The sequence below is a fragment of the Eretmochelys imbricata genome, chromosome 3, assembly GCF_965152235.1.
Source record: "Eretmochelys imbricata isolate rEreImb1 chromosome 3, rEreImb1.hap1, whole genome shotgun sequence".
NCBI lineage: Eukaryota > Metazoa > Chordata > Testudines > Cheloniidae > Eretmochelys > Eretmochelys imbricata.
In genome coordinates this window covers 197,574,340-197,588,891 of record NC_135574.1, presented here as the reverse complement: position 1 = coordinate 197,588,891, position 14,552 = coordinate 197,574,340, and the positions used below count along the sequence as shown (strand labels likewise).

Here is a 14,552-nt window from a genome sequence, read left to right as displayed (position 1 = left end):
TCGAGTAAATGTAGCATGGTGTCGATGTTGGCAAGAACCTCCTCTCTGAAGCACCCTTCAGCAACCAGTCATTGAAGGAGGGGAAGATGTGGCTTCCCTTCCCTCTTGCGGTACGCTGCAACCACTGCCATGCATTCGGTGAAGACTCGGGGAGGGGCAGAAGAGAAGCTGAATAAGAGAACGACACTCTTAAAGTGGTGATCGCTTACCATGAAGCAAAGAAACTTCCTGTGACTTGGTAGGATGGCCACATGAAAGTAAGAGTCTTGAAGTTCCAGAGCGGTGAATCTGTCATTCTGAGACAAAGCAGGGAGAACAGCTGATATGTGAGGTTGCTCATGGTCACTCTATTTGATTAATTTGTTGAATCCACAGAGTTCGAGGATGGACCTCATCCTGCCCTTAGAGTTCGGTGGCATGCTCCAATTGGGATACCATTGCGGGCGCCAGCCTCATGAAGTCTTGGACCAGCTGTCTAGACAGGACTGAAAGGCAGAGTAGGTCCACCGTATCCAGGTATGAGGACATCACAAACACTGTCGGTGCTGGCATCATTCCTGTCAGTACCAGACTCCACGGATGCCTGGAGGCCAGAACTGGCGTCAGTTGTAAGGGATGTTCATCCTCCCTACCCTGTACCAAGGGAGGGTAAGAGGCTCCCACATCATCCCATGTGCCGGAGCCAGTCCCATGACGGTCCACACTATTCTTAAGGGAAGCAGAAGCGTCACCCTGGGACCTGGAGCGCTCATGATTGGTTTTATGAGCACTCTTTTTTGGCATCAATGATGGAGAATGACTCCTGCACCTCTTTGGAGTGGCCCCTATCCCAAAACGGGAGGCAGAAGCACTTTCCAAGCTGGAGAGTGATCTGTGGCCTGAGAAGGCCTCAGTACTGGGTCAGGCCTCGTGGTCTCTTTAAGCAGGTCCTGCTTGAGGCGAAGTTCCCATGCCACCTGAGTCCTCTTTTTCAACGATGTACAGATCGAACAGTGCTCCTTAAGGTGGGCTTTGCCTAAGGCGGACCAAGCAGCTCATGTGGGGGTCACTGTTGGAAATCGCCACTCCACACAAATGGCAATGCTTGAACTCCAGCGAGGGCATCACCGGGGAGCACTACCTCTACCACTATTCTATAGTCTATAACTTTTACTCTAACACTAGTCAACTAAACTAATAACTATGTACACTAAAACTAGGCTAGGAGGATGACTTGCAAGGTGGTGAAATCACCACCCCACAGAGCTCTCACTCCAGCTGATGGGCAGTCAGAAGGAACTAAAGGGGGTCAGGGTGGTGCTGCCTCATGTAGCCAAGGGATGGGCTACAGGTATGACCCCCCCCCGCCCCAGCCTCCCTAGGTACTGCTAAGCAAAAGTCTCTGGCTCCAGAATATGCGGTGCACACATACTTACTTGAATACATGTCTGCATCTATTTAAAGAAGAATTTATGGAGCTTCTGCACCTTAAAAGGAGAAAACATTAGAAGAGGCCATATTTTAAGATGAGGTTTTATGAAGTAAAAACCAAGTGTTATTAAAATTAATGAGCAGAAAGTTGGCACCCAATGATTTTGACATTTAAATTGTCTCCCTTTAAGAAATGTGCCAAAAATTAAACCCTTAGAAGGTCGGCAGGCAAATCTCCAGACTATCAATGCAATGATTTTTAGAAACTGTGTACACATGCACACACACAACATCCATAGGGTTACCAGGAGATAATGCACATCCTATGGGTTTAAATACACTCTAACCCATGTAAAGTAATAGAGTAAACCTAACGGATACGACAAACATGAATCTTGAGATTCAACCAAAAACCACTACTAAGTGGATAAGACCTCTGGAATCAGGAGGCAAGAGATATTCATTTAAGTAGTTAAGAGTCCTCTGAAAGAGTGCCATTCAGGTGGCAAGAGTGAGGAAGACACTAACTAGAGCTTTCTGGTGAAGCTGGGGTAAGAGATGGCAGGGGTAAAAGTCAGCAGCACAGAAGAGAAGGATGAATATAGTACTAGTAAGAGTAGAGAGTGGTTGCTTGTGTAAAGATTCTGAACCATTCACCCTATCAAACATGTAGATTTGAAATGTGTTTGCCTTTTCAGGAAGCTGTATGGGTACTACACAGACCCATACAAAGCAAAAAAGAAACTAATATGGGATGTAGGTAAGATGGGTACATACTAGGGCTGTTGATTAATCGCAGCTAACTCATGCAATTAACTCAAAAAAATTAATTGTGATTAATCACACTGCTAAACAGTAGAATACCAATTGAAATTTATTAAGTATTTTGGATTTTTGAAAATATAGAAAACATATTGATTTCTATTACAACATAGAATACAAAGTGTACAGTGCTCACTTTATATTATTTTTATTACAAATATTTGCACTGTAAAAGTGATAAAGAAATAGTATTTTCAAATTCACCTCATACAAGTACCAAAGTGCAATTTCTTTATCGTGATAGTGTAACTTACAAATGTAGATTTTTTTATATATATAACTGCACTCAAAAACAAAACAATGTAAAACTTTAGAGCCTACAAGTCCACTCAGTCCTACTTCTTGTTCAGCTAATTGCTAAGACAAACAAGTTTGTTTACATTTATGGGAGATCTGCTGCCTCCTTTTTATTTACAATGTCACCTGAAAGTGAGAAAAGGCGTTCACATGACAGGTTTGTAGCCAGCATTGCAAGTTATTTGCATGCCAGATATGCTAAACATTCACATGCCCCTTCATGCTTTGGCGATTTTTTTAATCGCATGATTAATTTTTTTAATCACTTGACAGCCCTAGTATGTACCTTATGGTATTCTCTACAAGACTCAAAGGTCGTAAATGTATTCTTTTGCTTACTGTCTAACAGCAGTGATAAAAAGTACTTGATATCAATATCCCTTAGCCTGTCTACTTTTGTTGTATCTAAAATGTATCTGGATTTCTATGCCCAGTCAAATACATAATTAGCCAAATGGCTTCTTCATTTGAACTGAATGTTATTTCCCAGATTTCCAATGGAACATTTAAATTGTCTTGAAAAAATGATGGAATAAGTGTCAGCTGAGTATCTGTTTCTTTTGTATGGGGTTTAGAAAAACCAATCCTTGAATCTGATCCAACCTTACTCATTTTAGAAAAAACAAGCTGAATTCTTGTTAAATTATTTTTGTCTGGGACAACCACACAACGGACTTCATTCAAACAGTATAATTGAATTTTGTCAAACTGGGACTGTTGAGGTAAAGTGTACAAAGAACTAGGAACAGGATAGAAAACCCTATCTTCCTTCATGAGTCCTATATGAGTAGTTGTAAGAACTAGTGATCTGTAGGTCATTTGTTTAAAATGGTCTTCAATCTTCACTGTGGTATAGAGCAATACATGAACATCCCCTAAAGGGGGTTTATTAGTTTCCATGTTTTCATGAAACAAGTATACCAAGTCAGCTAAGACACGCCGGAATTTGCAGGACAACCGTACTCCACTTGCAAAAACTAAATCAGTGACTTCTGATGTCCAGTGAAGTGACAACTGCAGCAAATCACCTTTCAGCAGCTGGTGATTTAAACAAACGGCATCGTCTGATGTCGTAATCAAAATACTCAGTATATCATGGCATATTCTCTGCGTGAAGTCTTTGTTATAGGTAAATATTGTGAGTAAACTATCTTCAGTACAACATACAAATCTAACACTCTGTCCAGCAAAACCAACTTCAATTTCTCTTATCATGGTGATTGGAAGAACATGAAAAATTGTCAAGGAATCCTGACAGTTGTCTTCTTGGTTGACTGATAAAACAACAGCATACAAAACAGAGCTGAACAAAAGCAAACAAGCCGGCTCTGGATCAGGTTTCTTGCAATTGCCAACAGCAAGCCAGTATACACCTTTTAATTGATCCATCCTGGCACAAACTTGTGGTAAGGCACAGACGACATACTCCAATAGTCTTTCAAGAGAACAGATTTGAAGTTTCAGTAACTCTTCTGGAAAATGCACAAGTTTTTGCCTTAACACCAAGCTCTTTTTCATTTCTTCATTTCCGTACCAGTACATAGATCCTTCAGAAGAATCTCGTTCATGCATGCTTGAGATTTTTGAGGATACACACTTCACAATATTCTCTGTTGACAGGAGGTTTTCTAACTGAATGCTGCTATCAATATGCGCTTTATCCTCATTAATGGAGTGAGGCGTAGCCTTCTTCATATCTGATCTGAAAGGTACATTTACATGTAATATTTTTACAAATGGCAAATTTTTCAGCAATGATGCCACTTGTGCACATCTCTCACTTCTATCACACAGATTGCCCAGCTCCTTTATTTGTTTAATAACTTGGGCACTATTGAGCATTTGACTACAAGTGTCTTTGTAAAGAGAAGAGAGCTTGCTAAAAAGATAGCCAAAGCCATAGCTCTGTTCTGTTCTCACATCTGAACATGATGCTTCTGATTTTGGGGAGATTATTTTGCTAATATCCAGGTCTTCTTCAACTGGCTGCTGAGAAATATGAGATTGGTCTGGAATAGTGCTATACGCTGTGTTAAATGGATTGTTCTCTTTGGGTGCTATTTCAGAAAGTATACTGGACTGAGAGAGAATTAAGCAAGATGTGCTGCTAAAGCTAACCTGCTTATTCCCAGAAGCTAAAGGTTCTGAGCCAGAGAGATGTTGTGAATGGGAACAATCAAATTCAGTCCTTGTGGTGTCCCTGTCCCAAGAAGTAATTTTTGCATATTCAGGATTGAGATCCACCATTTTATATTGCGAATGCTCCACATTGCCCATATTGTGATTTTGTGGAGATGTGAATGTAACATTTTTATAATGAATTTTCTCCCCATTAAAAATGTTAGTATTTTTAGTGCGATTCAGTTTATATTCAGTATCATATAGGCAATCAAAGCAATGCAGTTCTGACTGGTTCCTTTCATTCCCAACTCCGTTTTGTAATGGAGAGGGGTAACCGATTTGTTCAGGAATAGAAACTAAGCTCCACATCTCTGGACATTTGTTGTGTCTTTCGAGCTCTGCTATTGTTGCTTCTTCTCCAGCCAAGTTAGAGCCAATATCATCATCTTTAAAGTCAAAAGGGAGGCCATAATGTAGCTGCCAAGGTTGTCTTTTCTGTTTAAAAAGCCAAAATAGGAAAATGGAAGCACCTTCTGCTTTGAAAATGTCTTGAATTCAGGTTTAATTTTAATTAGGTTTGTGCATTCATTCACAAGTAATCAAAACTGTGAGACCAAATCCAATTCTACTGATTGAGGTCTGATTCAGCAACAATCTTTATATCTTTACCCCACACCCATCATTTTTGTGTGTGTGTACACAGTATCCATTTCACTTTGTCTAGTACTGCATTTGGTTTCCTCAAAAGAATCAGAATGTTCATAGGATAACCAATTTTCTATATGCTTTTTAAAAAATTCAAGATCTAAACCGGGATAAGAAAAATGAGGAAAGAACTAGGGGGGAAAAAGTGATATTGCCAAATCAAACATTATAGTCGTACAACACTTGGTGGTAAAATACTTCCAGATTGTCTAACGTTAAACCTTCAGGACATGTTCACAAATATTTGCTCTCTAGTACTGCTAGTATTCTGAAGGCTCTGACATGAGTGAGACAATTGGGAATAGACATGTTAAAGCGTACTTTGATTAGAAATAATAATTTTGTTCCTGATCATAAATTGGTTTTGTCCTATAGATCTAGGAAAGGGATACTGTTCCAAATAAAGAATTATGAAAAAAAAAGTCCTTCACCACAAAAATATGCTATTTAAATAAAGCAAGAACTGTACCCACATGCAAGATTCCATTTATTTTTTTGCCTGAAAAATAGCTTGACTTCCCTATTAGCTATTAATCTTACTGTGAATTTGATATTCTAATTATGCAGCTAAACATTAAGAAATTTAACTACTGAGCATGCCATAATTTAAGACAATCATTTCATTCTGATGAATTATAACCTACCTCATACTTCAACTTCCGTTGAACAGTACCATTATGAAGTATTTCATTATCCTAAGAACCAAAAAGGTATATGTAATTAAAAAAAAGTTTCCTTCTTATAAAAGTTGAACTATTTAAAGCAACACAGACCTAAAGTAAATCAGTTTAACTGTCAAAAATATGCATCATCTTCTACTGGTGTTTGCTAAGATACTGCCTTACAGCTGAATTAAACTATTCAGTTTTCCAATTAGGAAAAAGGGAATTTTAACAAGAATGGCTTGTTCATTTTTAAGCATGTATTATTAAAAATATTCAGTACTCATTTTGATGGAACTTTATGTTGTCATCAACAGAAGCATAATAAAAGGCAGACGGAGTAAAACTCTTCATATTAATTTTGGAAAAGTTAAAGGCTTTGGTGCCATTTAGAGAATATCTTCACTGAGCGCTACATATTTGAGAAGAAACTTAGATTAAGATGCAGTTCACTGAAAATAATCGCAATGCAGGACAACATGGAAATATTGGGTGAAATTCCAGCCCCGTTGAAGTCAATGGCAAAACTCCCATTGACTTTGATGGAGCTGGGATTTTACTGCTTGAATTTAATTAGTGACTTTCAGCAATTTAGCGTATGGCAAGCTGGGGTGTGTGTGAGTGTGACTCGATGGCGCACTAGCATGCTGCACATTAAGTAGCTATGTACACCCTGCTGCCATGTACAAGTTCCACAGTACACTTTGATCTACTGCTGTTTGAAACCAAAGTATTTCAACCCTTAGATGACTTAATGTCAGGATATAAAATTAAAATCCTCAAAAATAATTTGAACGTTTTTGTTCTGCTCTTCACAAATAAAATACAGTATACAAATAAAATACAGTCACTGTATTTATATTATTTGAGAAACTAAAATTACATTAATCCAGAGAAAACATGAGGAATGTGGATAAAGGAATTAAACCAATGATTTTGAAAGTATCTTTAAAAGTGATGTTTCCTAGCGGACTCTGCTCACCTTTAGAATTTCTGTAGGCTGAGATCGGCCCATACTGTTATTTTCAGATGTGTGGTGAATATTCTGAAGACGCCTTTGCACTTCTTCTTCAATTAATGCATTTATTCTTTTAGAAAATGAAAAGATACACAATTAAAAAACCTATTCTTAAGACAATCAATATGGGTATTTTAAAGTGTTCTTTGAATAGTTTATTCACCTTAAGCATTGTATAAATTTTAAATATAAGAACACCCAAAAAGTTATGATTTTTTCACCAGTTTTTCTTTAACTTAAAAAGGCAAAAGAATTAACAACTGACAATTAGTGGACCCTTGGTTGAGCATCTGATAAATGTCTCTCTCCATTTACATGTTGCATTTATATTTTACAGGGGGGTTTTAACTTAACAGTTCCCTTTCATGACTTTGCCAACACGCACGCTATAAATAGCAGACTAACAATATTTTGGCCTGCAGACACAGTGAAAGTTTCAGAAGTCTATACTAATTACTGTGTACATAAGTGTAAAATGAAATGAAAGAGAAAATAATGGAATTAATTTGTTTAATGTTTTGCGATGCTGCTTCCCTCAATACAATTTTATTTACTTTGGCACTTTTAGTATGCAAAGGTATAAGTCATGCAGACATTTAAGCAAATCTAAACAATTAAATTTAGGAACAATTTAAAATAAATATAAGTGTAAAGTTTCTTCAGGTACTATTCTAATACAGCATATATCTCCGAGAAGCCTACTGATCATAAAAACATTTTGAAGTGGTAAAAGCAGAGCATATTTCTATCTAGATTGCAATTAAAATACCATTTTGATAATTTACTAGATAAAGACCCAATATTGGAAACGCTTATGCAGAGTTTGGAATGTTTCAGTGATACTTTAACACTATTGTTTAAAATTATACTAAGTCTGAATAAAATCAGTATATGTACCTGTCATCAACCAGTGGGATAAAATGGGTCTGTGACTTTGCAGGGCTGGTAGGGGAATTGGTGAGAGGGAGTCTGTCCTCTACTGTTCCATGATACCCTTTTTGTACACCATCACCTTCATATATCTTCTGCTTCAACTGTTGAATTTCCTGGTCCAGTCTATAAGTAGATTTTAAAATATATTTCAAAATCTAAGTTGTTCAAAATTAGAAATACGTCCACCTGCAGTGTTTTAAGTTCCCTGCTTACAACACACTGATTTCCAAGAATATTTCCATACATGTAAGACTGGAGATAACTAGGTGGTGGTATAATCAAATCAGGATCTTACCCCTTATGGTCTTTATGTCTGTAGTCATAGAAATACTAATAAATGTTCTTTTATTAATGCATATTTAGATTGCGAAGTATACACTTGTCATCTGAAAACCAGACTAGAATAGAAGCATTTTAGCTCAATAAATCAACATCCGTAACTTTCAATGCAACTAATGTCTCAGTTAGCTCATTAAAGTTAGACTTGGCCTATTAGAACCACTTGAAAAACCTTACCTCATTTTAGAACTCCATCAATGATTTCAATTATTCTTCTGCTAGTCTGGAAAAACTGGTTCAACTCAAAAGACCATACTAGAGTCAGAAATGAAGAAAATCTAACACATGACACAGTCTCTATGTACAAAAACACCCTAAAAATTGCACAATAAAGTATGTAAATCCCATTATTTGTTCAGGCATCTTGTAATCTGAAAATGTACCCTTTTAAAACAACACATAGAGCTAGAATTTATTTTGAATGACTAATAGATCATTCTTCCGAAATACAAGTTGCCTCACATTCTCTAACTGTACAAACAGAAGTATATTTCATATGTCACAAAAGCTGATTGATGCACATAAGAACTTGCTCAGATTCTGGTTGAATATTTTGCTCTGAAAATACTTAAGGCATCAAGTATTATAAATAAAAACACTTCCTAGCATATTTATTGTTTTTATATAATAAATTTTAATTCAACTAACTAATCTGCATTTTTCAGATGTATTGTAGTTTAGACTAAATTAGCTTGTCTATTCCCATGGATTGGTTTGTGTAGCCTTCCCTGCTTCTTGTACAACTTTTGTTTCTAAAGTCGCTCTTTTTTTTAACAATCTGTAATTTTAAAATAAAAACCATAAAAATGAAAAAGATCAATCACAGTGAATGAAAAGGAAATTATACAAATTCTGATCTTTGCAGATAAATATTATTTTATAGGTTCACAGTTTTCAGTCATATATCCTCAAATGTACAGTACTGAGTTTGCTCTACCCCAGTGGTGGGCAACCTGCGGCCCATCAGGGTAATCTGATTGTGGGCGGCGAGACATTTTGCAGAAGCTGACTGTCCACAGGGACGTGCTGGCCGCCGCTTCCCGCAGCTCCCATTGGCCAGGAATGGCGAACCGCGGCCACTGGGAGCTGCGGGGGCCGTGCCTGCAGACGGTCAATGTCAGCAAAATGTCTCGCGGCCCGCAAGCAGATTATTCTGATAAGCCACATGCAGCTCGCAGGCTGCCCACCACTGCTCTATACACTCTGAATTCAGTACAGAAACATAAAAAGGGGGAAGGAAAGTAGTGGATTGGGGACGTGATAAATGAAGTTCTATTTAACTTTTAAACAGAGGTATACCTCTAGCACCATGGCCAGAAGCCACCAGTTCCTTTTGACCAGAAGATAACAAACCTATTCATTGTGGCAAAAAATCTTGAGAGAAAGCTGATCCAGTTAAATTTAAAAGGAAACAGCCTGTGTTTTGTTCAGGCCATAAATGTTTGATGAGCAAAACACATTACTTCCCAAAGCAAACAAACTTTAAATTCATCCACTTGGGCAAGTTATTCATCACTTTGCAATAGTAATACATTTTGCTACTTTAGAGTGATGTGAGCCCACTCACTCAAAAATAAAACAGGCGTTAGGGTGATGTGCTCTCCCTACTGCATTAGGGGTAAATGACAATACTGTACCAACTGAGACACCATTTTGTATGCATGTCAACCCTAGCACAAGTTCACTTGCTGTAACCATTGTTTGGCGGTCTTTATTTTCCCAAATTATATATTTACAAGAGAGGTGAGAGAGAATTTTGAATTACAATTAATTCAGTAACAGGTATGAGAACTTAAGAAAAAAAAGGTGTATCCAACTTCAAAGGACTGACAGCTCACTGCAAAGTGATCACTTATTTTTAGACTACTTTAACTGAAAACTGGATTTAACAGTTTTGTCTAGCTAATACAGATTTGAGCCTCTCCTTTCATATCCTGATAGCCTGACAAGACAACATTACACAGAGATCATATGCAGCAAGATGTCATAAAATAGACAATGCAAGACATTTTATTGCTGACTGGGATTTAGACAGCATTTGAAGCTGCTGAAAAAACAAACAAATGACCATATCTACTAAACAATAAAAAACAAAAACATTGTGTGTGGTGCACGTATGTGTATAATTTATTATGCATTACTGTCCAACACCTCTATTTAGGACTGGGAATCCATTTTACTATGTGCTGTACTCTGAAAACCACAAACAAAGTACAACATGAGTGTCCTGAGGAATTTACAATCTTATTTTAATCTTAAGGTTCTCTTACTCCATGATGCTCATGAGAAGTCAAAAACAGTATTTACATATTGTGACAGGGTTGGGCCAGATGGCTACAGGAGAGTAATTTTTTGAAGGAGAAAAGAATTTTATTTGTGTAACACTTACAAAGAATCACCAAAAAGGATCAAGCAAAACTATGCAACAAAACAAAAGCAAACGCAGGGTATAACACAGCAGCCTTCAGGAGGGAGAAGTGTTCAGGCTAGCCTAGGTCCAGAACGGTGGGGCTTCCTCGACACTCATGGTCTTCCACTCCCTCGAGTTACCTAGTGCCACGCCCAGTGTCACCGATTATTCCTCTCCTGAGAGTGCCCGACAAGATGGGCACGGCTGTGGGGTGGGCGGTTTGGGGGTAGCGGGGGTGTACACCCACGTGTGATAGGACCCCTCCTAGGTGACAGTGATGATGGTATCCACAGCGGCAACGGCTGGGGCTGGGGTCTCTCGCTCTTCCCCTCAATCAAAGGGTCAGACGGAGGGAACTGGACGGGGTCACCAAGCAGAGACCCCCGGACAGCGCCCACCGCTCCTCGAAGGTGTCAAGGGAGTCGGTGGACGCCGCTCAGAGGAACTCCGCCCGGATATGTGAACGTACTGAGTATCGGAAAACGGCCCTACAGTCGCAGGACGCTTCATTGGCCAGCCTCCCCTCTCTGGTTTTATAGATGGCTGTTTTAGCTAGGGGTAGGAGGAGGTTAACCAGGAGATCCCGCGACTTTGTGGGGCCACAGATGGGGAGTGTGTAGATAAAAAAAGTGAGGGGAAAAGTGTAGCCAAAAGCGTAATAAAAGATTTGTGAGGAGTCGGAAAAGGGGCTGCAGCCTGGCACACTCTAAATATACGTGTGCCAGGGTTTCTCTCACGTTGCAAAAAGGGCAAGTATCCGGGATGGGGGTGATCAAAAACACGCATCAAAAACACGCCCATGCTCACAGCTCCGTGAAGGAGCCGCCAACTAATGTCCCTGACAGGCCTTGGGACCAAGGTGGAATACAGGCTGGCCCACCGGAGCTGCTCACCCTCCAAAGGTGGCAGGAGGTCCCGCCACTTTGTATCGGGGCGGGACACCAGGGTGTGGGCATAAAGGGTGTGATGCGTGAGTGTATATAGATATTTCCTTGGCATGGTTTGGAAGCTGACCGGCTGCAGCTCGTGCAGCCGGCTCGCAGTGAAAGGGTAAGGGGTTTGTTGGGATCTACGGGGTAGGGGCCCAATTGAAAGGTCCGGCGGGCCTGGGGTAGAGGGTGGGCGGGGTGCGCCCTCGCACAGGGCTCGGTTGAGATAAGCCCGAGCAGCGGGTGTCAAGGCGGCCTTCACCTCCTGAAGTATGCGCCGGGGGGTATGAGGTCTGGAGAGCCCCATGCGCCGAGCGAGTGTCAGGGGATCCAGCCAGTCTCCCCGGTCGTAGTCCAGGAGGTCTCTGACTCTCGTGACTTCCACCAGGACCAAACTCTGGCGCACCGAGCGGGACTCCGCCACCTGCACACGGAGCTGGGGGTTGTGTAGCAGGGGCTCCGCGAGGAGATCTGCTCTCACGGTGGCCATCACGGACCTGGTCGTTGAAAACAGTTTCCAGGTCTGGAGGAGGTCCTGGTAGAAGACCAGCAGCCCGGAGAGGTCTCGCGGAAAACCTCTCAGACAGAGATAAAAGAGCTGCCGGTCGTATCAGAGCCCTTGGAAGCGGCGCAGGAAGGCGTGCGCCAATATGCTCCACGTCGAACTACCTGCACTATAAAGGAGCCTCTGCAGGGCCTGGAGGCGGAAGACACGGACCTGAGCGTGCAGACGCTTCAGGCCCTACCCTCCTTCCTTCAGGGGTAGATGAAGAACCCCAACAAGGGCCCAGCACATTCCTGACCAAAAGAACTCTAGAATTGATGTCCGGAGGTTGGTCAGGAAACCCGGGGCCGGGATCAGGGTGTTGAGCCGGTACCAGACCGTGGACAGGACTAGTTGGTTAAGCACCAGTGCTCTCCCTCGGAAGGAGAGACATCGGAGTAGCCTCATCCATTTCCGGAGCCGCTCTATCACCCCGCCTTCTAAATTTTGCCAGTTCTCCGGCGGAGAAGGGTGCGTGGCAGAAAGGTAAACGCCTAGGTAGAGCAGTGGACCCGCGCTCCACCGGATGGTCTGAAGCGCGGGTGGGAGGGAGCTCACCCGCCGCCAGTCCCCCACCGCCAAGCCAGAGCTCTTGACCCAGTTGACTCGGGCAGAGGAGGCTGCCGAATAGATGGCCTGGCAAGCCTCCACCCGCGCCAAGTTGCCCGGGTCCTGGACCACGAGGAGCACGTCATTGGTGTACGCCGACAGACCAGCCGCAGCTCCGGCTCCCACAGCACCAACCCTGTCAACCTCCTTCGGAGGAGACAGAGGAAGGGCTCGATTGCCAGAGCGTACAGCTGGCCCAAGAGGGGGCACCACTGCCGTACTCCTCGCCCGAAGCTGACCAGTTCGGTCAGTGTCCAGTTGAGCCTAACCAGACACTCCACGGAAGCGTACAACACCCGGAGAAAACTCACAAACTGAGTTCCGAATCCAAACGCCTGCAGAGTGCCCAGGAGGTACCCATGGTCCACTCTATCAAACGCCTTCTCCTGATCAAGAGACAGGAGGACGAACGACAGACTGTCTCTACGCCCAAGTTCCAAAAGGTCTCGGACTAGAAATAGGTTGTCAAAAATGCTGCGGCCCAGGACAGCGTAGGTCTGGTCTGGGTGGATCACGTTCGCCATCACGGACCCTAGCCGCAGCGAGATTGCTTTTGCTACGATTTTGTAGTCCGTGCTAAGGAGTAAGCCAGTTTCGTAAATCGCGGAGGTCCCCCTTCTTCGGCAACAAGGTGAGCACTGCTCGCCTGCACGAAAGAGGGAGGACCCCGCCCTGCAAAGACTTGGCCCAGACAGTAGCTAGGTCTGGGCCAAGAATGTCCCAGAAAGCGCGGTAGAACTCCACGGTCAGCCCGTCCATGCCCGGAGATTTATTGGTGGGCATGCGACGGAGGGCTTCCGAGAACTCGGCCAGGGTGAGAGGCAGCTCTAGTCGGTCTCGGTCACCCACTCTGACTGTGGGGAGTTCCTCCCAGAGCACCCTGCAAGCGCCAAGATCGGTCGGATCCGGGGAGAAAAGGCTTGTGTAGAAGTCACGGGCCCTCCCACACATCTCCACCGGATCCGTGAGGGGGGTGCCGTCTTCTGCTAGAAGGCAGTTGACGTGTTTCTTGGCCCCCCTCATTTTCTCCAGGGCGTAGAAGAAACGGGAGCCACAATCCATCTCCCGAAGGAGGCAGATGCGGGATCGAACAAAGGCACCTCGGGCCCGACGGTGCTCGAGGGCCCGGAGCTCCTCCCGGCACGCTCCGCAGAGGAATGGGTCCTCAGGGCTGGCGGCCAGACACCTCTCCATCTCTAAGACTTCCCGTTCCAACTGCTCTATCACTGCATTTCTCCATCGGCTGGTGCCACGGGTGTAGTCACGGCAGAAGAGCTTGGTGCGCACCTTCCCTAGATCCCACCATCGCCATGCTGAGGGAAAGGCACGCCGCTGCTCTCGCCAGGCCAGCCAAAACTCCTGGAAGGACGTCACGAAGCCCTCATCCTCCAACAAGCTGTTGTTAAAATGCCAATAGGCCAGCCCCAGCCTTTCTGCACGGAGGGAGGCTGTTATGGTGGCTAAATGATGGTCGGAAAATGGGGCCGGCCGAATGTTGGAGGAGTGGGCTTGTGAAAGATGGAAACGGAATAAATAAATACGGTCGAACCGAAAGTGGTGTGACCGATGGGCCTCCACCCAGACAAAGGTGAACGTGGAAGTGTCATCTGGGTGGTGGTCATGCCAGACGTCCACTAGAGAGTGATGTTTGACTATTTCTCGGAGAATGTTCGCGGCGGCCGGGCTCAGCTCGGCCCGGCCCCTGAGCAGTCCTGCTCCTCGAGGGTGGTGTTAAAGTCCCCTCCCAGGACTA

General features: G+C 43.0%; 1 protein-coding gene across 1 annotated transcript in view; it reads right to left on the bottom strand.

Annotated features, from left to right (window-relative positions):
- KIF16B (kinesin family member 16B) overlaps positions 1-14,552 on the bottom strand; it is a 234,811-nt gene that overhangs the window by 68,942 nt on the left and 151,317 nt on the right. The window contains exons 20-22 of the mRNA XM_077812041.1: positions 7,933-8,091; positions 7,000-7,105; positions 6,000-6,050 (exon numbers count right to left, since the gene is read on the bottom strand). Coding sequence (XP_077668167.1) covers positions 6,000-6,050; positions 7,000-7,105; positions 7,933-8,091 — 316 coding nt within the window. The remainder of the gene's footprint in view (positions 1-5,999; positions 6,051-6,999; positions 7,106-7,932; positions 8,092-14,552) is intronic.